This window comes from Bos javanicus, chromosome 4 (assembly GCF_032452875.1).
Source record: "Bos javanicus breed banteng chromosome 4, ARS-OSU_banteng_1.0, whole genome shotgun sequence".
Taxonomy (NCBI): domain Eukaryota; kingdom Metazoa; phylum Chordata; class Mammalia; order Artiodactyla; family Bovidae; genus Bos; species Bos javanicus.
In genome coordinates, this window is record NC_083871.1 from 65,289,186 (window position 1) to 65,313,867 (window position 24,682).

General features: G+C 39.9%; 1 protein-coding gene across 5 annotated transcripts in view; it reads left to right on the forward strand.

Annotated features, from left to right (window-relative positions):
- PDE1C (phosphodiesterase 1C) overlaps nt 1-24,682 on the forward strand; it is a 541,449-nt gene that overhangs the window by 447,980 nt on the left and 68,787 nt on the right. For all 5 annotated transcript variants that reach the window (XM_061414179.1, XM_061414180.1, XM_061414182.1 and 2 more), the window contains exons 13-16: nt 9,494-9,575; nt 11,577-11,697; nt 14,461-14,636; nt 24,259-24,489. In XM_061414179.1, coding sequence (XP_061270163.1) covers nt 9,494-9,575; nt 11,577-11,697; nt 14,461-14,636; nt 24,259-24,489 — 610 coding nt within the window. The remainder of the gene's footprint in view (nt 1-9,493; nt 9,576-11,576; nt 11,698-14,460; nt 14,637-24,258; nt 24,490-24,682) is intronic.

The window sequence follows — 24,682 nt, forward strand, 5'->3', positions numbered from 1 at the left end:
TTGGGGGGAAAAACATTTTCTTGTGGCAATTTTTTGTCAAAATATCATCTGAGGTATGCTTTTACTTTTTTTCCTAATGGGGTGACCAAATGGCAGTCACTATTACCTGCTTCTCTGTTACAATTGACTGGGCTGTTCCTTTCTAGCAGACAAACCCATATTGTCCAATTCCAAAACCAGTTAGAGCAATTTGAGTTCAGAAAATTATTTGAGGCTACTGTCCCAATTATATTTAAACTTACTATATCCTAAGATACACAGTAGTGTTTTCTACAAGAAAAATCAGTCTTTAACAAGGATAAACTGCTTTAATTTTTTTTAAGCTGCAGAGAAGTAGAGAAATAAAATGGTAACTAAATACCTAGCACCAAGACTACTGTCTTCTCAAACCCAGGCAATGTGCACGAAGCTCATCTCAAGAAGAGCTGCCATTAAAGTATCTGCTTTGAGAAGTGAGGTCCTGAGGTTCAAGGCAAGATGGCATGTAGATTGTGGGACTGGAACTACAGTTAATTCAAGCTCATATGGTTAATTCATTAGTTCTTGTTAATTTACTGAGAGAGGTTACGGTACAGATTCAGAGACCTCTGAAGTTCCATAAAACATTACATATTAATCAGTCTCAACTCTGTCCCCTAAACTGACAAGAGATATACCCTTTCACCAGTTACTCAGATTTTTGGAAGCAAATTATTCTTAGGATTACTCTCAGGATTCTCATTTGAATGGAGAAATTAGAGAAGGCATTTCTGTGTTCGTTTTCTTTCCTTCTGAAGCTGCACACAATATCTGGTGTTGAGGTGGGACTAGAGTTAACTGTACATTAAGCAAAGTTCAGAAGCCCCTCTATTGGAATTCTTGTTCCAGCTGCTCTGTGGGCTGGGACTAGTGAAATGACTGCTCTGGTTCCCAGTGGTCTTATCTGTGACTTGTTTCGGGGGATATCGGGGGATTTAAAGGAAGGTTTGACCAGCCTTTTTGCCTTAGAGTCCTTCCCACATTAAGTGTTTTCTTCATTCTGCCCATGAGTGCACATTCTGTCCAATATTCTGTCCAACACATGTACACGTGTGTGCCCCCACTAAGCTGTTCTGAGTATGCCAGCAGGTTCCTTATTCAGCATATGGCTGTCTTCTTACATGGTCGACGCTTGGCCTCACAGAGTGGTTCTCAAGGGGAACCCAAGGGGTGAGAGGAACTAACACTCCTTACAGGTGTGGCCATGTTGTATATACAAGAATGACTCCAAATTCATTCTTAATTGAGAGTTAATTTTGAGCCACTTTTCCAGAAATTACTTCTCTAATATTAAGCTCCACTTTCATTATCGTATGTTTTTTTGGTCATTGCTTTTGTAATACACCCACTATAAACTAGTAATTTTAATTTGAAGCTAGAGGTAAATCATGGAGAAGGCAATGGCAACCCACCCCAGTACTCTTGCCTGGAAAATCCCATGGGTGGAGGAGCCTGGTGGGCTGCAGTCCATGGGGTCGCTAAGAGTCGGGCACGACTAAAGCAACTTAGCAGCAGCAGAGGTAAATCATAGTTAACTCATAAATTTGAGTTATTGAAGTGGTCCCTTTTTTAATTGTGAGAAAGTGAATATAAGAAATTACTTAAACGTGGACATTTTTCCCACTAAAGGAAACCTTATTTGCACAAACATAAGCTTGAATTGAAAGAAAATGTACCAGAGGCAATATGAAAATAACCATATTGAATTTCTTGCCAATTGGGAATAAAATGTTAGCTCACTGGACTGGAACTATTTTTTTAGCAATTATAATTCAGTAAATTATTTTTATTGACTTAATATTTTAACCCAGATGCCATAAGCCATAGTAAGTAACCCTTGTAGGAGAAATGTTGCCTTAGCTCTTAACTATAGATTTTAAATTGGACAGTTCAAATGGGAAATCTCAATGGGACTGTAGAGTCTTTGAAAAAATTACATTTAGATGTTGGGTTATATTTCAAAATAACGGCATAGCCTCAATGCTGATAGACCAGACCTTCTATGCATTGCTGAAAGAGTAAGTTACATCTTCAGTTTTATAACCATATTTTACAAAATCCAAGCCTCTGCCTCAGGTCTTTTTCAATGAAATACTGAGTTTAAGAAACTGTGAGTTTGCCTTTTTGGTAAATACATCTTGAGAAACTCTGGAGATTCATTTCCTAAGTATTGCTGTATATTTTTATATTTTGCAAACATCACCTACAATTCTTTTAATTTCCTCTCTGTTTGTGGTCATTTTCCCATTTTTTGTTTATTTCATATACCAGTGTTTTTTTTCTTCTGTATAAAATTAGCTGATCATTTGAATATTTATTTCTTTTTTATTTTATGATATAAATTACTGCTTTCATTTTTATTAATTTATTTATTCTGCTTGATTATTATTAATTCATTTCTTTTGCTAACTCCCCAAGTTGGATGTCCAATTCATTTATTTTCATTCTTCCTGTTCAATATTAGTAAATATAAGGCTAGGGATTTATCTTTTTGTTAATCATGAATCTTGTAGGTTCTGATATGCAGTGTGTTCACAATCATCTTCATTAAACATTTTCTAGTCTAGGTTTTGATTTTTCTTTACTAAGAGTTGCTTCAAATGGATGTGTTTGTTTATGTGATTTTCCCAGTGGTAGTTTCCTTTGCTTTCTACTTTTGTAATTGATTTGTGACTTATCAAAATTTGATCAGAGAGTTTTTCATTGTTTGGGCCTTATTTAGTAGGTGAAATTTGCTTTTCACCTACTAAAAAAAATCAATTTTTGTGAATGGTCATGGCTCTTGAAAAGTCAGTTTATCTTCTACTTGCAAAGTATAAAACACCAGGCATATTCTTCCTCCTTATCAATTATGTTGTTTAGATATTTTATATGTTATTTTTTAAAATGTGATGTTTCGTGGGCTGACAGGTATTTCTATTATTATTTTCTGTTTCTATGTAGTATAGTTTTTGCTTCCTGAATGTTGATTCTGTGTTATTTGGTTCTTAGATATTCATAATTGCTAGATTTTCATAGTTTATTGAATCCTCTATCATTATAAAGCCTGCTTCTTTGTCTTATCTAATGCTTTTACCTAGAATTCACATTCAGCTCATTTTAAGAACAGACTCTTGTCTTTTTACTCTAAACTTTTACTTTTAACTTTTTACCCTAACCTTTCAGAGACACTTTTATTTGGATGTGTCTTTTAAACATTGCTTATAATTGAGGGGTTTTTTATGAGCCAATCTAAGATTCTTTTATTATTGGAAATTAACTGTATTAACATCTGTTGATATGACAGGAATCTTTGCTCTTAGGTACTATCATATTTTACATTATGATTTCTGTTTTGTGGCTTATTTTTAAATTGTTCACTATATTGGCTGTACCATCTGCTTATTATGTATTTATTTCTTCTGATGACTTGGAAGTTTTATATTATGTTTTTAGTTTTAATATTGGCTAACTTGGTAATGCAAACTTTATATCCTCTATTTATTTAGATAGTATTGATTAAAATTAGCAGGCTTCTACTTCCTCTTGCCTCTTCCCCAACAGCTAGTTGTATCAACTTAATTCTTGTAGTCTGTACCTTTGTCATTTAGGTATAGCTCTATTCCTTTATATGTATCAGGTTTAAATGGTATATTTGCACCCCCATCTATACATACACGAAAGCTAGTGCTTATTCAGTACTTCCCAACATTTTTCCCCTTTTTCTTTCATAACATAACTAATTCCTTGTTACTGTTTGTTGGCTGTATTATTTCTAAATTCTATTTTCTAAGTGAGCATTCTATCTCATGTACTATATGCTGTTTCCAAAATATACACCAAAAACAATGTGACCCAGGAAGATGGAAAATAAACAAGTTTGGCAAAAGCATAATTTTTCCAGTTGTTCTTGTCTAGGCTCTACTCAGTGCTGGCACTTTGGCCATGGTTGGTTCATTCATCTATTTGTTGGTCAAAGTTGTTCCTTGAGTGGTGTCTTCTAGGAGTGCTAAAAGCCGCATTTCTGTGTGTTTATAAGTTTTTCTTACTGCTTTTATACTTGGGTCACAGTTTGCTCGGGTAAGAAATTTTTTGAATCAAGTTTCCTTTCCCTGAGGTCTTTTTTGATTGATGCTTTTGAACTGTGGTTTGGAGAAGACTCCTGAGAGTCCCTTGGACTGCAGGGAGATCCAACCAGTCCATCCTAAAAGAAATCAGTCCTGAATATTCATTGGAAGTACTGATGTTGAAGCTGAAACTCCAATACTTTGGCCACCTGATGCAAAGAGCTGACTCATTGGGAAAGACCTTGATGCTGGGAAAGATTGAAGGCAGGAGGAGAAGGGGACGACAGAGGATGAGATGGTTGGATGGCATCACTGACTCAATGGACATGACTTTGAGTAAACTTGGGGTGTAGGTGTTGGACAGGGAGGCCTGGCGTGCTCTTTACAAGAGTTGCAAAGAGTTGGACACAACTGAGTGACTGAACTGAGGTCTTTTTTATATTTTGTTCAAATGTCTTCCACCTAAGAATGTTGCTATGCAGAGGTTGGAGGCCATGCTAGAATTATTTTCATGTCTAGGTGGTATATATTTTTGCTTATGTGCCCTAAGAATTTTTTCTTTACCTTTGAAGCCCAGTGACATTACTAGGCTATATTTCAATAATGATTGCTCTATAACAGTTTTTCTTGGGGCCTGGTGTGTTCCTTTTCTGTACAGATTCCACTGATGAAAACTTTAACAATTTCCTTTTCCATTTGCTTCCTTCTTTAGGAAATACAGTTATTTGTATGTTTCCTCTCTTGTTTTTCTTCTCTGTTATTTTTCTTTAAATTGTCTTGTAACTCTCTGATGAGTGGTATTTTTTTTTCATTCCTAAATTCCATGTCTGTTAATGTGTTTTATCAAAAATAACTCTCCTCTGTGCTGCCTCCACTATACTCTTCATTTATGTGATGGTTCTGTTTTTCTTTTCCATGTCTTCCCTGAGCTCTGCTAGGTCCTCTTTCCCTGAGCCCTGGTTCTTAATAATTTCAGGAATTTTTTCCCATCATGGGAGTATGTATGTTTGGTCATCACTTGGTGGCACTGTTTTTTTTTTCTGATGAATGTTCCCTATCTGTTATTTTTATTTTTCTGTTTCCTTTTCCATTTTTTCTTTCCACGTAAAGTATCTTTCCGTAAGTTTTATTTTTTTCCTCCTGGTATTGGTATAGTGCTACCTCTTCCTCCTCCTTCCCTTCCTCCTCCACCTCCATCTCCTCTTCCTCTGCCCTTCCTCTCCTTCTCCTTCATTTGATTATTATTTACCATCTTTGAGTGAAATGCATTATTTTTTGACCAACAGTTTTCAGGAGATAAGTGCCAGGGAAAGCCTGGAATAGCAATGTTCTAAGCTGCATGAAGATCATGGCATCTGGTCCCATCACTTCATGGCAAATAGATGGGGAAAAAGTGGAAACTGTGTCAGACTTTATTATTTGTGGCTCCAAAATCACTGCAGATGGTGATTGCAGCCATGAAATTAAAAGACGCTTACTCCTTGGAAGAAAAGTTATGACCAACCTAGATAGCATATTGAAAACCAGAGACATTACTTTGCCAACAAAGGTCCGTCTAGTCCAGGCTATGGTTTTTCCAGTAGTCATGTATGGATGTGAGAGTTGGATTGTGAAGAAGGCTGAGCGCTGAAGAATTGATGCTTTTGAACTGTGGTGTTGGAGAAGACTCTTGAGAGTTCCTTGGACTGCAAGGCGATCCAACCAGTCTATCCTAAAGGAGATCAGTCCCGGGTGTTCTTTGGAAGGAATGATGCTAAAGTGAAACTCCAGTACTTTGGCCACCTCATGCGAAGAGTTGACTCATTGGAAAAGACTCTGATGCTGGGAGGGATTGGGGGCTGGAGGAAAAGGGGACGACAGAGGATGAGATGGCTGGATGGCATCACCGACTCGATGGACGTGAGTTTGAGTGAACTCTGGGAGATGGTGATGGACAGGGAGGCCTGGTGTACTGCGATTCATGGGGTCGCAGAGTCGGACATGACTGAGCTACTGAACTGAACTGAACTGAAGCTGCATGATTTATTATGAGGTTTCTATGACATGGGGTGTGTGTGTGTGTGTGTGTGTGTGTGTGTGTGTGTGTTGCCTTTACTTCTTCCCAGTCAGCAGTAGGCAACAGTTGTAGGACGGCTCATGGTACAGTCTGTTATCCATATACTCTTGCCATGCTTGTATATTTTCTCATTCAGCATTTTCTTCTTTACTATTTCTTGAAGCTAAATAGGGTTCAGAGTAGCTCTTTACATCAGTGTCTGCTGTCTCTCTGGTGTTCCCACATGATGGATGTGGGGTATTTTTCCTATCTGAGTGAATTTTGAAAACCTCTATTCTTCAAACTTTATCTGATCTCTGCAGCCATAGGTCTTTGCTCTGGGCATCTTACATCACCCCCTCCTGGATATGCAAAGCATTTGATAGTTGTTCCTCACGTAGTTTTGATTGAGTTTACAGATTTCTCCTGCTATTTGTTGGTTTCTGTTGTTTCTTGTTCTGTTTTGAGAGGATAATTTCTGAGAGGGGAGGGCAAAGATGTCTTTACTATACTTATCTTAAATCCAGAATTACAGTAATTTGCTCATACCTCATATTTGTAACTTCTTCCCTGGGAAAGAAGAGTATATATCGCTGCATTTTGTTCAACTTGATGCTTTTGTTGTCTCCCCAGTTAATTACCTTTTCTCCACTCTACTGGGAAATACTCTCTTGTGATATCACCCAATGATCTTTTGAAGCTCTTGCACTGAGAGATGCAATCTGTCCTGTAAAGTTCCAATACAGAAAGAACCTTTGTTTCTCTTGCTTGGTTTGCTGCTTACAGCTAGCTGCTGTAACAAACAAGCCCCCGAAATGTAAAACAGCACACATAAAATAAAACTTTATCACCAACTCATATAAAGTACCAACAAGTATTTCTTGATTGGAAGATGGTTTACAATAAGCAGTGCTTTTAGACCCAGACTCTACCATCTGCATGGCTTCCAGGGTGCTTATCTACATCAAGGCAGCAAAAGAAGGAAGGACATAAAGACATAGGCTTAGGAGATTTTGTAGGCCAGATCTGTGGTAGAGACATACCCTCTCTCCTCTTGTTTTATTGTCTAACACAAACTGGCAGAGATTCTGGGAAGTGTAGTCTAGCTATGTGGACAGGAAATAAGGGGAGGTTGTGAACAGTTAACTGCCTAATTGCTCCTTCAGCTTGCTTATCACAGATGTCCAAGTGGCCAAAGGAACTTGAGTATTTCTAACCAAATTCACCTTTTTATTCATAAATCAAGCATTCATTGTGTTCTTTTGTAGATAGCTTATGTAGATTGCTTAATTCAGCTATCTTAACCCTCCCACAAGAATGAAAGTTATATATTTTTGTGCACTGTCCTGAAAAAAAAATGAGTTCACTAAAAAAAATCCTTTGTGCCAACTGAGACTCTTGCCCTTTTATGGGAAGACATTGACCTCTTTAATAAAGAGGAAAGTTAATGAATAATTCCACAAGGACCAGTATTCATGGAGTCATACAATATTGTATTAGTCAAGCTAGATTCACCTGTAGAAGTACATTCTTCTGTATTAATTTTTGTGTATTTTTTCGAGTTTATAAATGTATCTGCCTCCAGAGGGAATTCAGGGATCACTATCTTCAAATAGGTTTATAGAAGTTAGAAGTAGTAGTTATTTAAATTCAAAGGATGTAAGTGATACGGGTATGGGCAAGTCCGTAGGATAAGTTGCTTAATGATGTTTAGACTTTTCAGTAATAAAATTCAAATTAATGCATATCTTAGTAGTTAAGCACTTAGTGTTCTTTTAAGCCACCCCCATTAAAATACACCAACAAAACAGTGTATATCCCCGCTTCATAGGGGATAAGAGTGAGTTTTATTTGTGTTGGCTGAGCTAGCCCACTGAACCATCTGCACAACTACATTTACATTGTAATACTCTTCCTTCTCATCGTATTGCCCAAATAGAAATAGCTTTGGAGTAAGTTCTTTTTATCATGCTATTTGAGCGATAGAGCAGCCCTTAGCAAGGCATACTTGGAAACAGAAGGACCGTTGTGTCCTATGGTTTGTTAATACAGGAAAAGGGTACCGAGGTAACTAAGCCACTTCAGGATTGTTCCTGAGGCCCTTGGATGTCCCAGCACCCACTGTGAGCCCCACTGTTCAGCTTCCTCAGATGCCCATTCCTTTTCCTTCTTTTCAGTAGATCTTAAATGTGCATGTTAGTTAGCTCCTTTCTCTTTGGTAGCATGCCTTAGAAAGAAAAAACATTCAGTTTTTGAACTAGACCTGGTTGTCGAACTAGCCTCTTATTACTCTTTATTTACTATTAGTTAACTGGTGATATTTATTATAGTCAGAGTGTAACAGTTAAATGTATTAAGTTCAATAAATGTTTCTCAGATCTTCACTTAGTGGAAATAGCTATTGAGAAATAATACTTGTTCTTTGAATTTATTTTTATACATTTTCTCATGTAGTTGTCATTGGTATTGATGACATAGGGATTATTATCCCACATTTTATAGGTGATAAAACTGAAATGTAGAGAGGGAAAAATACACTTACTATGATCACACAGGTGGTGGGAGCAAGGCCAGGTTCAAGCTAAAGTCAGTAGCCATTAACCTGAGCAGATCTTTTCTTATGAATTGAATAAACACAACTTTGTGGCTCTCAGAAGCGTGACCCACTGCCCCTTTCCTCTGGATGCGTGACTGAAGTACTGAGCTCTGGTTCAGAGCTGTGCTTTAAAATCATCTCCATCTTTAATTAGACTTTCCATAGCACGTGCTTATGATAGTCTTGCCTTTTGGTGAGATTGAGAACATGTTGGCCAGAGAATCATGTCTTATTGTCTAACTTGATAAACAGAAGCAATTATTTACTCCACTACTTTTTTGTTCCACTTTTCATCATCACTGAGCCCTGCAGGGAAGGCCCCAGAAGCACTTAATTCCAGTTGTGTATGCCTTTAGGTAGCATTCGGAGAATGATTCCGAATCAGTCCAGTTAGAATTGGTGTCTCAGGCACTGTCCACAACTGGAGGGGTCTGCAGGCCCAAGAAAGGCTACAGGTAGGATGACTGGAGAACACACAAGAATTCTGACTCCTGTGCTGGCTCTCGGCCACAGGATGCGTTGCTTTGCTTATTTTCCTCAGGAGACCTATTGCTTCCTGATGAGGCTTTCTATACAACAGCAGACACTTTTGCAGTTGGATGGAATGATTGGCCCCTGGAGGGCTTCAGCCTCTTGGTGTCTTTTACGCAGAGGAACAGGGTGCAGGACTTACTACATAATGTGATTGTAGTAATGAAAAGAAAGACCAGTGGCCTTGGTGGAAGTTGAAGTTGTGAAGTAAAATCTGGGTGGCTCAGCCTTCTGTTCTTAATTTACTTTGACCTCCTGTTTTTCTAGGGCGATAGAGAAGCAGAGCTGGGTCTGCCTTTTTCTCCTTTGTGTGATCGGAAGTCCACCATGGTTGCCCAGTCGCAAGTAGGTACGTGTTTGCCAATCCACTGATGGAGAGAAAAACTAGAGACGGGTGTCTGGAAGTAAGCTCAGATGCTCCACATGATTCTTTGGCTAGAACCTGGCTCCATTCTGCTGCTGTACTTGTGGCTTTGGCTGGTTGGGTTGATGGAGCCACTGTCCCCAACCTCCTTCCTGGAATGTAACTGGTTCCTGGGAAGATTAGACAGTGACACTGCTATCTCCATCATTCCCTGCCAAGAGAAAAAGGGGATTCAGTCCTAAGGCAATGACAAGAATTAGTGGTGGGAAGCCCATTCTGTTTCAGTCTCGGCGTTCTGCATGCAGTACCAAGAGTTTTCTCAATGATGCTTCCTGTAGCCCACTTTCCAAGACAGCACCATTTCCTGGATGACCTTACTGCCAGGAATGGCTCTTTTAAAATATCTCTTTCCTTTCTGCCTGCCTTCTTTCCTTCCTTTCTTTCAAAAAAAAATTAGCACCTTTTTTGGGTAAAGAATACTTTTTCACTGCTAATAACTGTAATATATGTGCATTATTATTATTTTATTATCAGAATTCTCTTGCTACTTGTATAGGACAACTTTTGTCTTGCCAATTTCATTACAGGATTTTTTTATCATCCTTCACTTCTGTGTATTAAATGCCAGTATCACTTCTCTCTTGGTCATTGTAAAGTCAAGTAAGCATTTGTATATTTTCAAACACCGTATCTCCTTTGATTGGCATTTAGTTTCCTTCCACCTTTCATGTCACTGTGTAATGAGTTACCACCATTAGTCCCAGATCATGTATTTTCTCCTGACATGTCACAGCATACTTTGGTATTTTTGAGTTGTTGAGATGATCACTCCAGCCCAACATCAACTGTCTCTCCAGCATGGTGATCTCTCAAAGGTAACATTTCCAGACCTGACCCCTCTCTTGGTTTCCAGCCCTGTTGGCCCTCTTCCATCCAAATGTGGCCCTGGTACCTTGAGTCAGCAGGTCTAAGATGAAGTCCACCATCTTTCTCCCTGGTCACACTCTCCCCCATTGTCTCTGTTCTCTCTGCCTTCCTGGTGGAAGTCTCTGACAGATTCCACCTACAGGTGGGACCACCTGCTGGTGTGCACGTATCCATGCCTCCGTCACATGCCCACCTTAAAATGGCACTGGATCTCACCTCCCTTACTTTGTCTTTGAGCTTTGTGAAGTGAAGCTTCTAAAATGATTTTCCCAGTGTCAGCCTCCATTGCTTTCTCCCACCCCATCCATCTTGCCAGATTAACTCTCCCAAATAACAGCAGAAAACGTCTTAGTACTCTGCTGCCCAAACATCTTAAGGGGCTTCTAGTGCCTATCTAAGCCCTAACCCTAGCTTGGTACTTTGGAACCTCCCTCCCTGAACAGATTCATGACCCTTCGCAGGCTTTCCCTTTCTGACTCTAAAAGAATTCCTAAGTTCGAGTCATTCCCCAGACACATCCTGTACTTTTCCCTGTCCTGTCACCTTGCTTCACCCCCTCCACCTGGAATGAATAGCCTTAGGGCTCAGCTCAAATATCACAACCTCCATAATGCTGTTTGCAACTGTCACAGTGGGAGGAAAAATACCCTTGTTCCCTTACCTTCCTAGGGGCTTTTCTTGGGGCTTCTCCTTTGGCCCTTTCCCTTTTTATGCTCACTGAATTCTGTAAACTTCCAAGGGCAGGCAGGTTGTGTTACAACTTTTATCACAGTGTTTTTTATATAATAGACATTGAATTTTCATTTTTAAGCATTTTATTGAACTGTCTACTAAAAAGTTAAAGGAAAGCTATTTAGGGGAAATGGAACTGACTCATATGATAGTCAAAGCCAGGATTATATTAAATGATTAAGACCAACCTAAGCTCTCCTAATCTAATTTGGCTCTCCTATGTAGATGAATTTTAAAAGAAAGCTACAACTCATCAGTTTGCATGGGAACATTGGAAAGGCCCCAGTTACTATGTAGTTCCTCTGAAACTTTGCTGTTTCTCTCCAGGTTTCATTGATTTCATTGTGGAGCCCACCTTTACTGTGCTCACAGACATGACAGAAAAGATCGTGAGTCCACTGATTGATGAACCCTCTCAAACTGGGGGCACCGGGCAGAGGCGTTCAAGGTCAGTGTTGAAGCTTGAAAGCTGGGGGTCAGGGTGGTCTGTGCATGGGGACAGACTTCTGGAAGGCATGGGGGTGGTACTTCTTAATCATGTTCACCCTACCTCCTCCTTATGAGACGTGTCTGCTTCTTCCTTTTTCTCAGAGGAGTCAAAGTTGTACACTCTGTATTCTCCAGGCTGGCCTGTAAGGGGGTGATCAAGATCCAGGTCATGATATATAGGTTCCCAGTACTGCCCCAACCCTGACCCCATCCATTCTGTCTTTTGGTGGCTTTGCCCACAACATCGTCAGTCACTGCACTTCACCTGCTGTACCCAGAGAGTCCTTATTCCCCATACTCCAGAAGGAAAGAACCATGGATCAGAGTTATCATTTAAGTGAAACTTTCATTTCTAGGTTCAGGAAGAAAATTAAGTAGAGGGGAAAAAGAGCTGAACTGTTAAATCACCTTCTGCCACAGCATCATTCCACCCATCCGTCTGACATCCATCCATCAGTTGAGTCTGACACTGTCCCACAGGCGATCTTGGTGGCGACATCGCGAAGCGCTGGCGCCTAAGAAGTCTGGCACTTTGCACCGCATTCTGTGTGTTGTGTGTGTCGCTCAGTCATGTCCGACTCTTTGCGACCCCGTGGACTGTAGCCTGCCTGGCTCCTCTGTCCATAGAATTCTCCAGGCAAGAATACTGGAATGGGTTGCCATTTCCTTCTCTATCAACACCATTAAACGGAGTCAAAGTGTACAGCCTCTGGAGTCATATGGCCAGTTAAACATCCTGACTCCATTCCTACTTAACTGTACCATCTCAGGCAAGTTGCCTCAGTTTCCCCATTTGTGAAAATGTGGATTATAATACTCATAGGTTGCAGGGAGGATTAAGTGAATTATTTAATCTACGTAAAGCCTGTATATGATAGCTCAGTTGGTAAAAAATCCACCTGCAATGCAGAAGACCATGGTTCAATCCCTTGGTTGGGAAGATCCCCTAGAGAAGGGAAAGGCTACCCACTCCAGTATTCTGGCTTAGAGAATTCCATGGACTATATAGGTCATGGAGTTGAAAAGATTCCGACACGGCTGAGGAACTTTCACTTTCGCTTTCACTTTCACTTTCAAAGCCTTTATAACAGGGTCCAGCACAGAGGAAATGGCAGCTACAATAATGCTAACCCAGTGTTCACTAGTATTAAATGGTTTGTATTACCACTAGTACTGCTATCCCCTCCTCCTCATCCATCAAAACCTTGGGCCCTGTCATAAAGGAGAGAAATGGAATGAAGAAGAAAAAGAATAGAAGAGCAATGAGAGGAAGAAGGACAAGAAGACTAGGACAGAGGGAACCCAGGAATGCTTAAGGTGAAGGGACCTAGTCAAGGCTGTCGACAAAGAGGTCAGAAGCCCCCTGCCTGAGTCCCACACCCCCACAACTCTGCCAGCACTGGGCTGAGATCTGCTCTGCTTATCTAGTTAGTCTTGATTGTCCTTCAGTGGATTTGTATTTGTGCCAGTCACGACTGTAGTTCCCTGGAAATGTGTGATACTTTAGGCCCTGTGTTCACCTAAATCAGAAGGGAATCCAAAAAAGAGGGGATATATGTGTACATACAGCTGATTCACTTTGCTGTACAGTAGAAACCAACACAACATTGTAAAGCAGCTGTATTCCAATAAAAGTTAATGTAAAATAAGTACACCTTCAAAAAAGTAAAGTTTCCCAGAAGGCTGGTACTTTCTATGTTTTTATATATATATATATATATATTTCTGTATTTCCTAAAGTTGCCTCTGTTTAAAGCTTCAAGTGGTATAATATATTTTTGTAATTTTATTCATTTATTTATTTTTGGCTGTTTGGGTCTTTGCTGCTGAATGGATTTTCTCTAGTTGCAGTGAGCAGGGGCTACTCGTTGTTGCCGTGCATGGGCTTCTTGTTGCAATGGCTTCTCTTGTTGCAGAGCACGGGCTCTAGGGCATTTGGGCTTTAGTAGTTGCCAGGGTACTAGTACTAGTACTAGTATTAGTACTCAGGGCTCAGTAGTTGCCATTCCCAGACTGCAGAGCACAGGCTCAATAGTTGTGGCACACAGGCTTAGTTGCCCTGAGGCATGTAGGATCTTCCAGGACCAGGGGTCAAACCCATGGTTATTGCATTGGCAGGTGAATTCTTTACCACTGAGCCACCAAGGAGACCTCTCCAGTGGTATTATATTAAAAAACAAGTCTTATGCATGACTGATTTCTCACAGTCTCCATGCCTCTCTACCTTCCCCCAGGTACAAGTGGAAGTCCCCTTATTCTAGCCTTGGGTATCTTGGGCTCAGAGTTTCTTGAGTACAGGAGGAGTTGGAGCTAGAGAGAAAGAGGACCAAGTGACTAAGTGACTTGGAAATGTGGTCAGTGGGAAGGAAGGTAGGCAAACTGTGGAACCAAATGGAAGTCAAGTTTAAATGGGTTAATTTCAGGAAGTCAAAGACAGAATTCATGTGTGGGGAATCTAGTCATATGGAAAAAGAACATTTGAAATATGGGGACCTTTGGGACTATCGATACTCATGAGACTGAAACCTTGACTTTTTTCCTGCTGAAAATGGAGAATTTCCTAGCAGTTGCATATTGAAAATAAAAATGACAAACCTCAGGCCCCAGGAATTTCACAACAGTAACTTGATGCATGTTCACCACTCTTCTTTTAGGCTTGCTTATCAGCACACATTTTCAAACTCTAACCCTCTCTTTGGTATCTTTTTCTTTCATCCTCCAGTTTGAACAACATCAGTTCAACAGATGCAAAGCGATCAGGTGTCAAGAGCTCTGGCTCAGAAGGAAGTGCCCCAATCAACAACCCTGTCATCCCTGTTGACTATAAGAGTTTTAAAGCCACTTGGACTGAGGTGGTGCACATTAACCGGGAGAGATGGAGGGCCAAGGTGCCCAAAGGTAAGATGATGGGGAATCTTGTTCATACCACTCAGACCCACTCACCAAGCAAGATGTTGCCACCCCTGATTTAGAGGTGTTGAAAATGAAGCACAAACTCAGGTTATATATTCAAATTGTTGAATGTTAGGACAGACCATCTTTTGCTCTTTATTATATCTAATACTTAGTGCATGAGAGAATGAGGTTGACTTCCAAGCCACCTGGTGGAATGACCTTAGTGCTATATGTCCAGATACTTCTCAAAAGGAAGATTGTACAGAGGACCACCTATTTCTTGGTTTCTGCTAGGCCATCTTGTCATTCTTATTTTATGACATGTGGCACATTTATCAGGCCTTTACTCCTTTTGTCTACCTCGGCCATTGCACTGGGATAGAAAAAGCTTTAATCTCCTTACATGCATTTTTAACTTTATGTTCTCAACTTCCCTTCAGTTATTACTCAGGCTGACCTTCTGAGATGAAGGTAACTCACAGGTAAACAGAAATTCAAAGAAACGTCATCACTCTTGGTACTATGAACAAAAAATGACTGAACTCTCTTTGTTTTTTGAAAGTCAGAATTCATTTGCATGTTTGTGTTTACCGAGCATGTGCTCCATGATTCGTACGTATGACATGTTTATACTGTAGTCTAAGCAGGAACACATAGCTGTGGTAAGTCTCATGAAGCTATGATGCCTGATTCTAGAGACAATTCTAGAGTGGATGATTCTAGAGTTCTAGAACCAGGAGGCTAATCTCAGTGGGTTTTGTGGAGGTACACCTTCAACAGCAGTCAGTTTTTGCCAACATCTGTTGCATGCCTACTGTATGCCAGGCTCTGTACTGTGTGTTATTCACCGAGGTGAATATCAGGCATCCTTGTCCTCAAAGCTCGAAGTCTCCTGGGTGGGGACAGGGAGGCATTAGCACAGAATTTCTTTCCAAGTAGGAATGGGAGTTCAGTGGAAGCCTGTACTCCTCACCAGCACCCACTGACCTTGAGCCCTGGACTTTTATACCAGGCAAGCAAAGTTTTATCACCGGTCTCAGCATTCCACACATTAATATACCCAGTGTCTCTGCCCAAGGGAGAAGGGTAGGAGTAGGTCTTGTTCCTCAAATATCTGGGGCGCTGCTTCCAGTGTTGAGAGAGAAGAGACAAGATCACACTGCTGGAGTTATTCAAAGGCCAACATTGTGTCCTGTCCAAGTGTCTTCTCAGTTCAGGTGGGGCAAAGTGTTTATACTTACAATTCTTTTAAGGCATAGTTGGGCCCTTATCATTTGGGGACGTCCTGAGCTATGGAGAAGAAGCCAGCTCTTCTTCGATATTTTAAGTGTGGCCTCTCACAGTCTATAAGGATGCTTTAAACATTGAAATCCTCCCTGTTGGCAGGCTTTGCAACCAGCAATGGCAGCTACTGCATCATTTTGAGAAAGCAATCTCTTATAATCAATTACACTCATTACACTTGAAAATTCAACTCCTGACAATACACAATTGAAAGTGGTATTTCAAGATAATTTGCTTGCAATTATCTGGCTTACTAAAATTACCTTCTGAAACTAATCACCTGGGAGAGCATTAGACAGTTTCTTTTCGAGAAGAAAATTGGTCCTTTAAAAAGGACAGGTAAATAAACACTGAAAAAGAAGTGAAAGTGTGTGTTGCTCTGTCGTGTCTGACTCTTTGTGACCCCATGACCCCATAGACCCTGCCAAGCTCCTCTGTCCCTTGGGATTCTCCAAGCAAGAATACTAGAGTGTGTAGCCCTTCCTACTCCAGGAGATCTTCCTGACCCAGGGATCGAACCCAGGTCTCCTGTGCACAGGCAGATTCTTTAACATCTAAACCACCAGGGAAGCCCAAAATTAACACTAATAGTTTTAAAATATGTGAGGCATGCTAATAGAGATAAGCTCAATGGCACCCCACTCCAGTACTCTTGCCTGGAAAATCCCATGGATGGGGGAGCCTGGTGGGCTGCAGTCCATGGGGTCGCTAAGAGTCAGACACAACTGAGCGACTTCACTTTCACTTTTCCCTTTCATGCATTGGAGAAGGAAATGGCAACCCACTCCAGTGTTCTTGCCTGGAGAATCCCAAGGACAGGGGAGCCTGGCGGGCTGCCGTCTGTGGGGTCGAGCAGAGTCGGACACAACTGACGTGACTTAGCAGCAGTAGCAGCAGCAGCCTGGTTGAGGTGCTTGGGAAGGCTTCTTGTGTCTAACTAGGATTTGAAGGATGTCTGGGGTTGAGCATGAAGTGGGGAACAATGCAAAAGGGATTGACAAAGGCACAGCCCCCAGGGTTTATGTATTTTTTTTAGGAGGACAGTTTGGGTATCAAAGCAAAAGTTAGTTGGGGAATGGGAGAATTGAATCCCTACTTGCCCTGTGCTCTTTGGCAAATCCAGGCAGATTCTTTGAGAAAATTCCCTTTGGGGGATAATAATAGATACCACAGAGGTGGTGCAAAGAACAGAAATTATATAAGTAAAGAATGAGAACAGAGCCTGCACCTGGTTATTGCCTGATAAGTGGTAGCTTTTATTTTGAAAAATTGGAAAAGAAAGTTTAAATGCAAAGTTAAGAAAGTGGTGGTCAAAATGCAGCGTATAATTAATATTTTATAACATTTTCTTATTCAGTTTGCATCTGTTTTTCTGTTGGTGATTGGTTTGTGCTGCACTATCCAAGAATGTTTTGTTCGTGATTCTTTTTCACCGAAAAATCCTGATTTCAGCAAAGGCTGCCCTGCATTGGGGCACTTGAATATATGTTGTTATTAAATTGATCAGAAATGGAATTAAATCTAAGGCTTTAGTTTTTTAATCAACCTATCTAGCTAGGCCAGAACACATAGTTGTCAGGAAAGATTGAATCAATATATATTTTTTTACAGCTCTCAGGACTGAAACTCATTATTCACATACAAAGATATGTAGGCATAACAATTTGCAAGTATTATCAATATTGATCAGTTTCCATTCAGAATTTGACACTTTTTAAACATGTTTTTCTGGTGTAAGAATAATAGGTGTCTAGGTTACAATGCTGAAATATAAACAAAATATACAAAGAAGAAAATAAAAGTCGCTCATTCCAGCAAAACGTAACTATTGTTGAAATTCTGATGTAATTTTTTAAAATTTGATTTCCTGTGCACCGTGCTCCTTCTCTGTTATCTTATCCAGTCCTTTGTGACCCCTGCCAGGCGGTAGCCTGCCAGGCTCCTCTGTCCATGGGGCTTTCCAGGCAAGAATACTGGAGTGAGTTGCAGTTTTCTCCTCCAGAGGATCTTCCTGACCCGGAGATTGAACCTGTGTCTCCTGCGTTGGCAGGCAGATTCTTTACCACTGAGCCACCTGGGACGCTCCCTTTTGTACATATTCATAAGTAAACATTTTTTCCTTAAATTGAGATCATAGTGTAATATTGTATTTTCCTTCTCTGTTTCTATTTTGAAGATTTTATTTTTATACTGAATATTCTTAGAAAGTGTGATTTATATGGCTACTGTATGTAATATCATAGTTGAACCATCCCTCTGTTACTGAGTATGTTAGTTTCCAATTCTTCATTATTGTATATAACATTGTTATGAACATCCAAATTCATAAATCTTGAGTCTCCATATGATCATTTACCTAGAATATATTTCTAAATATTTGATTTCTCTATCAAAGTAGGTGAAAAATTCTAAAGCTCTTGATATATGTTATCAAATTTGTTTCTGGAAAGTTTTTTTTTTTTTTAAACTAGGTGTTCTCCTTCAGTAGAAGTGTAGTGAGAATGCCATTTCTTTATATTTTTTCCCATTATTTTACTCTTGAGGATGTTTACATTTTTATTATTGATTCATAATAACTCTTTGTATATTAAGGATAGCAATTCTTCAGTTGACAAACTGTCTTGCAATTTCTATCCTACCTCCATCCAGTTAGTTAGTCAGTCAGTTTGTCCTATGTCTTTTAACTTTGTTTATGGTCTTTCAAAATACATCTTATTTTTATTTTCCCAGAGATTAGCTTTATATTTTTATTGAATTATATCTCTGTCAATGTAAATATGAAATAGTATATAATGATACTCCTTTGCAAATGCTGAGAAGTTTATTGAATTTTAAAAAATTTCCTCCATTGTCACTCAGTTGTTATTGAAATAATAAAAGATTTTCAACCTAGGTGATTATAAGTAAATTGTAAGTAAATGACTATTTTATAATTCCTTGGTGGTTCAGATGGCTAGCATGTAGTACAGGAGACCTGAGTTCAATCCTGGGTTGGGAAGATCCCGTGGAGAAGGAAATGCAACCCACTTAAGTATTCTTGCCTGGAGAATCCCATGAACAGAGGAGCCTGGCGGGCTGCAGCCCATGGAGTCACAAAGAGTCGGACACAACATGTCATAAGAAGACTTATAATTAACTTATCCTTTAATATTATTTTAAATAATTGCATCAAGTTTTATATCCAACTTAATAGTTATTTTTATTTAACACTATGATTTACTAGTATTTTTGCACATCATTAACATATTTTCCTCATTCTGAGTTTTTAATGTCGACTAAATTTTTCTGTCAGCTGAAGCACTTTGGTTAAAAATTTTAGAAAGGTACCATGGAAACATCCTCTGAGTCCTGAAGTGGCTAGGAGTACCTTTATGTTGTACTTATATATTATCAAAAGTTGACTATTCAAAACTAATCTAGTATGTTGTTTGTTTTTTTTTAAGTTAGTTTCTCTCCTTTTCTTTCTTTCTTTCTCTGTAGGTAGTTTAGGTAGGCATTTTAGAGAATTATATTAAGAGATAATTAGCCCAATACCACTTTTAAGCAAGAGCCTATAGTATCATAATTTAGAAAAGCAAGTAAAATGAAGAAATCAATGTATTTCTCCAAGACTGCACAGACATTCAGTGTGGGATAGAATTAGCTCTCAGGAGGAATGCATTAATAATTTATGGATCATGAAGGGTCTGTGCTGCCGTAACTCTTAAGCTCCTTGTTTTGGGCCATTCTCATAATGGACGGAGGAGCCTGGTAGGCTGCAGTCCGGGGGGTCGCTAAGTCAGACAAGACTGAGCGACTTCACTTTCACTTTTCACTTTCATACATTGGAGAAGGAAATGGCAACCCACTCCAGTGTTCTTGCCTGGAGAATCCCAGGGACGGTGGAGCCTGATGGGCTGCCGTTTATGGGGTCGCACAGAGTCGGACACGACTGAAGCGACGCAGCAGCAGCAGCAGCAGCATAATGATCACATCACCATACATAGTGTGAACTGAAAAGCAGAAGGAAATGAGATTGAACTACAGCATTTGCTTTCTACTAGTCCAGAAGCCTAGGATGTTAAATCTAAAGCCCCCAAAGTTCATTCTTTACATATATGTCATCTCTGGAACCTGTAATCAGATACAAATTAATTGTTCTATCACCTGCTTTATCTCATAGTAGGAAAGATTTAATGTCATTAATACTTCACCCTGAAAATATAAGGGGATCAGATTACAGTGGAACAGATGTATCTCCTGTAGTTTATTTTTTCTTTTCTTATATATGTGTTTACTTGCTTTTGTCTACCTACTTGGAGTAGTAGCACTTAATGCTGATGGCTGATCACATCAATGTCATATATTTCAGAGATGTGAGGGAGAGATGGGAGTAGAGTAAGGTTGTAGACCATTTCAGAACAATCCACTGAAACACAGTTGCTGCAAGGAAAGGAATCGCATCACATCTGATTATGGTATCATAAAAGCTCAGTTCAATTCAGTTCAGTTCAGTCACTCAGTCGTGTCCGACTCTGCGACCCCATGAATCGCAGCACACCAGGCCTCCCTGTCCATCACCATCTCCCGGAGTTCAATCAAACTCATGTCCATTGAGTCGGTGATGCCATCCAGCCATCTCATCCTGTCGTCCTCTTTTCCTCCCGCCCCCAATCACTCCCAGCATCAGAGTCTTTTCCAATGAGTCAACTCTTCTCATGCAGTGGCCAAAGTACTGGAGTTTCAGCTTTAGCATCAGTCCTTCCAATGAACTCCCAGGGTTGATCTCCTTTAGAATGGACTGGTTGGATCTCCTTGCAGTCCAAGGGACTCTCAAGAGTCTTCTCCAACACCACAGTTCAAAAGCATCAATTCTTCGGCGCTCAGCCTTCTTTATGGTCCAACTCTCATATCCATACATGACCACTGGAAAAACCATAGCCTTGACTAGATGGACCTTTGTTGGCAAAGTAATGTCTCTGCTTTTTAATATGCTATCTAGATCGGTCATAACTTTCCTTCCAAGGAGTAAGCGTCTTTTAATTTCATGGCTGCAGTCACCACCTGCAGTGATTTTGGAGCCGCAAAACATAGTCTAACAGTGTTTCCACTGTTTCCCCATCTATTTCCTATGCTACCATTCATTAAGTTAAACATTAATTGCCTATTGTCAGCTGTGGTTAAGCCCAAACAGACTTGTTTCTGAAATGTACCACCCCCAGTTTTTTTTTTTTCTAGATTTTCCATATAAAATTGGTCTGACTCAGTTGTCAAATGAATTTTTATTGCTCAGATAATATGTTGTGCTCTTGTAGCAAACCAGAATTTAATACCTTCAGCTTTTATCAAAATTACTTTTAACTTGGAGATATTCTGAATGTTTAAAGTTTGCCACAGATTCAGAGGGGATTCTATGAGGGGATTATACATTATTTTACCTGATGCCTAAGTATAAATGAATTATCTTCCCCCTTGCCCCACTTTCCCTCTCTGTACAGTAAGTACAGTCCTCTTTTTCTTACCTACAGTCAGCTACAGTCAAATGGCTAATTCTTTCAGGACTGGACTTCAGAGTGTGTATAGTTTCTGTATTTTATACTGATCTGGATTGCTGATGATGGAATCAAGTCAGGTTCATAGGCAGACAGGGTGAATCAAAGCCATTGTGTACATTTCATGTAGAAATCAAGTACTTCATGAGCATCTGCTAGGTGACAGACACTATACCAAGCAGTGGGGGTTCAGTGATGGAGGTGACATTTGACCTGTGTTCTTGGGATACTACAGAAGCATGAGAGGAAGTCTGGGTGAACATGAGAGGAGCCATTTTGGGCCTGAGCCTACCGAGGATGCCATTTCCCTGTCTTATTCTGCAAGGGTATTCTTTTACTCTCTAGTTGCACCTTTCTGTAGAAATCAGAAGACCTACCATATATGCACATAATTATGTGATTTTGTAAAGAAATTTTTCTTTACCTTTTAAAAATAATTTTATTTATTTATTTATTTTTGGCTGTGCTGGGTCTTCATTGTTGCATAGGCTGCTGTCTAGTTGTGGTGCGTGGGCTACTTATTGCAGTCGCTTTTCTTGCTACAGAGCACAGGCTCCAGGCATGTGGGCTTCACTGGTTGTGGCACGTGGGCTCAGTAGTCGCAGCTCCCAGGCTAGGGAGCGCAGCCTCAGTAGTTGTGGTGCACAAGCTTAGCTGCGCCATGGCGTTTGGGATTTTCCCAGACCAGGGATTGAATTCGTGTCTCCTGCATTGGCAGGTGCATACTTTACCACTGAGCCACCAGGGAAGCCCTCCTTATCTTTACATTGTAAATTATAAATACATCCTGTGGGGAAGTAGAATGTCATGAAACGGTGAATTGCAAACATTTAAAATTTAAACCAATGCTTGTCAATCCCGATTGTGTGTTAGATCATCTGGAGAGCATTAAAAATATCCTGTTCTTGCCACTCTCCCTCCAGAGTCTGATTTAATTTGTCTGAGATGAGGCCAGTGCATTAGTTTGGTTGAGTGAAGGGGTGGATGGATGAATCAGTGAAAGGATGAATGAAAACTTCATAATGTATTAAGGACATCTGAGCCAGGCAAATTTAAGGGCAAGAAGAGTAAAATGAAGCCAGAGATCATAGACATGCACGAAGTATAATGCCATAAAGCCCTGTGAACATGTGAACATGTGATCCTGAAACCAAATCTGAGCTTTGTGCGCTTTAGCAGCTGAAACAAAGGGAAACACAATCACGTGGATAATGACTCTGGTGCCCATTTGATTAAAAACGCTCTTGTCATCTATGAAAGCCAGATGTTTCTGGACCAAGACTAACCAGGAGAAATAAAGAGGACCCTTGGTTATGAGGTGTGGGATATTTATAACACATTTAGAGAAAAAAAAAATACAATTAGTCTTTCAGAGTGGAGGTGAAAGACCTTTTGAGTGATTTGAATGCTGGACAGTGAAGTCTCTAGACCCTAAAGCAGAATTGGTCTTTGTTAGGTATCTTCTATTGGTCTCTGTAGGTTACTTCCTACAACCAAGCTTCATTTCATTGCCTCCAGCCTTACATGTCATTTGTCGTTTGACCACATCACCTGTCACTTTTAAGTTGATTTAACCATACTGGCCAACTCACTGTCCCTGGAACATACCAACCTTGGTCCAATCTTATGACCTTACATTTTTTATTTCCTCTGCCTGGAATACTTTTTCCCTTTATTTTTGCATGGTCAACAATTCATCATTCAAAGTTTAGTTAAATCTCCTTCTTCACCTCCTTATGTAACTCTATGTCCTTCACGTATGCTGATCGTTTTCTACCATATTACTCCAGTTTCCTTTTTTTGTAAAGCACCTGATATTTATCTTAGTGATTCATTAGTTTAATTATTGTCTTTTCTACTCCTTAAGTCTTCTTGCTCACTACTGTATTCCCAGTGCCTAAAATGGTGTTTGACACTGTAGTTGCTCAATAAATATTAATTGAATGAATGTATCAAGTTTTTCATGAATCCTTGATGATAGGCAGTTACCCTATGTGTTTGGTTAAACATAGAGCCAGACCCTTTCAGTCAACCAAATTGTAAATAAGACTGATATCCTCTCATTAAAGAGGAAGACACAGATCAGGATCCCTGGCCATACTCAAGGCCACCTCTCATCTGGTTTGGATACCAGTTTGGAGACCATGTTTTTCCGTGAGGCTTCATTACTCTCTTCCCACTTTTAAATTCATAGACAGTAGCCTGAAACTATATTATTTCAGTGGTGGTTTTTGTCCAAGTCTTTTTGTTTTGTAATCAATTTTTTATGTTTAAACTCCAAATGTACATGAAGCTTCAATTTTTACATTCAGTGAGGCTGTAGGAGAGTTTTGTAATGTCTCTGAGCCTTGATTCCACTTTTCAAAAATAGGGTTATGATAATAGTATATGCCATATAAGGTTGAGAATGAGAGGAAGTAATCCTTAAGAAGCACTTAGTGTAATACCTGACACTGAGGATGCATTCAGGAGAACTTACTGATGATAATAGTAATATTAATAATGCCAGTTACAGTATTGGTTTATTAATTATTATTATCCTTATTATTACTTTCTCCCTGCCTCTTCTTCTAACGTACTGTTTTGGGAAGTGACATCACCATTGAACTGATTTTATAGGTTTCCTGAGTATACGTACCAATCTGACTTGAATTAATCAAAATTATATTCCAAACACTTGGTAAACACCTTAGGTCATTTTAGTGCATTAACTCCCAATGCAAACTCTTGTTTTTGTTCAGAGAGACAGTTCTCCTAGTGGCATGACTTCTTACCTTTTCTCCACCTTTCCTGACTTGCCCTGGATGCAGAGGAGAAAGCCAAGAAGGAAGCAGAAGAAAAGGCTCGCCTGGCCGCAGAGGAGAAGCAAAAGGAAATGGAAGCCAAAAGCCAAGCTGAAGAAAGTGCATCTGGTAAAGCTGAGAAAAAGACATCTGGGGAAGCTAAGAATCAAGTCAATGGAACACGAACGAATAAAAGCAACAACCCTCATGGGAAAAATTCCAAAACTGAGAAGTCATCAGGAGAAAAGCAGCAGAATGGTGAGTAGAATCGTGCTGGTGAAAGGCTTTTTTCAGGGTGTTAATGATATGATGAATGGACGCTGGCAAAGAACTGCCCCTGCAAGGACAGCTCACAGAGCAGGACAGCCTGGCCATTCCAGCTGCTGCTGATCACATCTCTCTGAGCTGTGGATCCCATCAGGATCCCATCAAAGGCAGCCAGAAGTTTGCT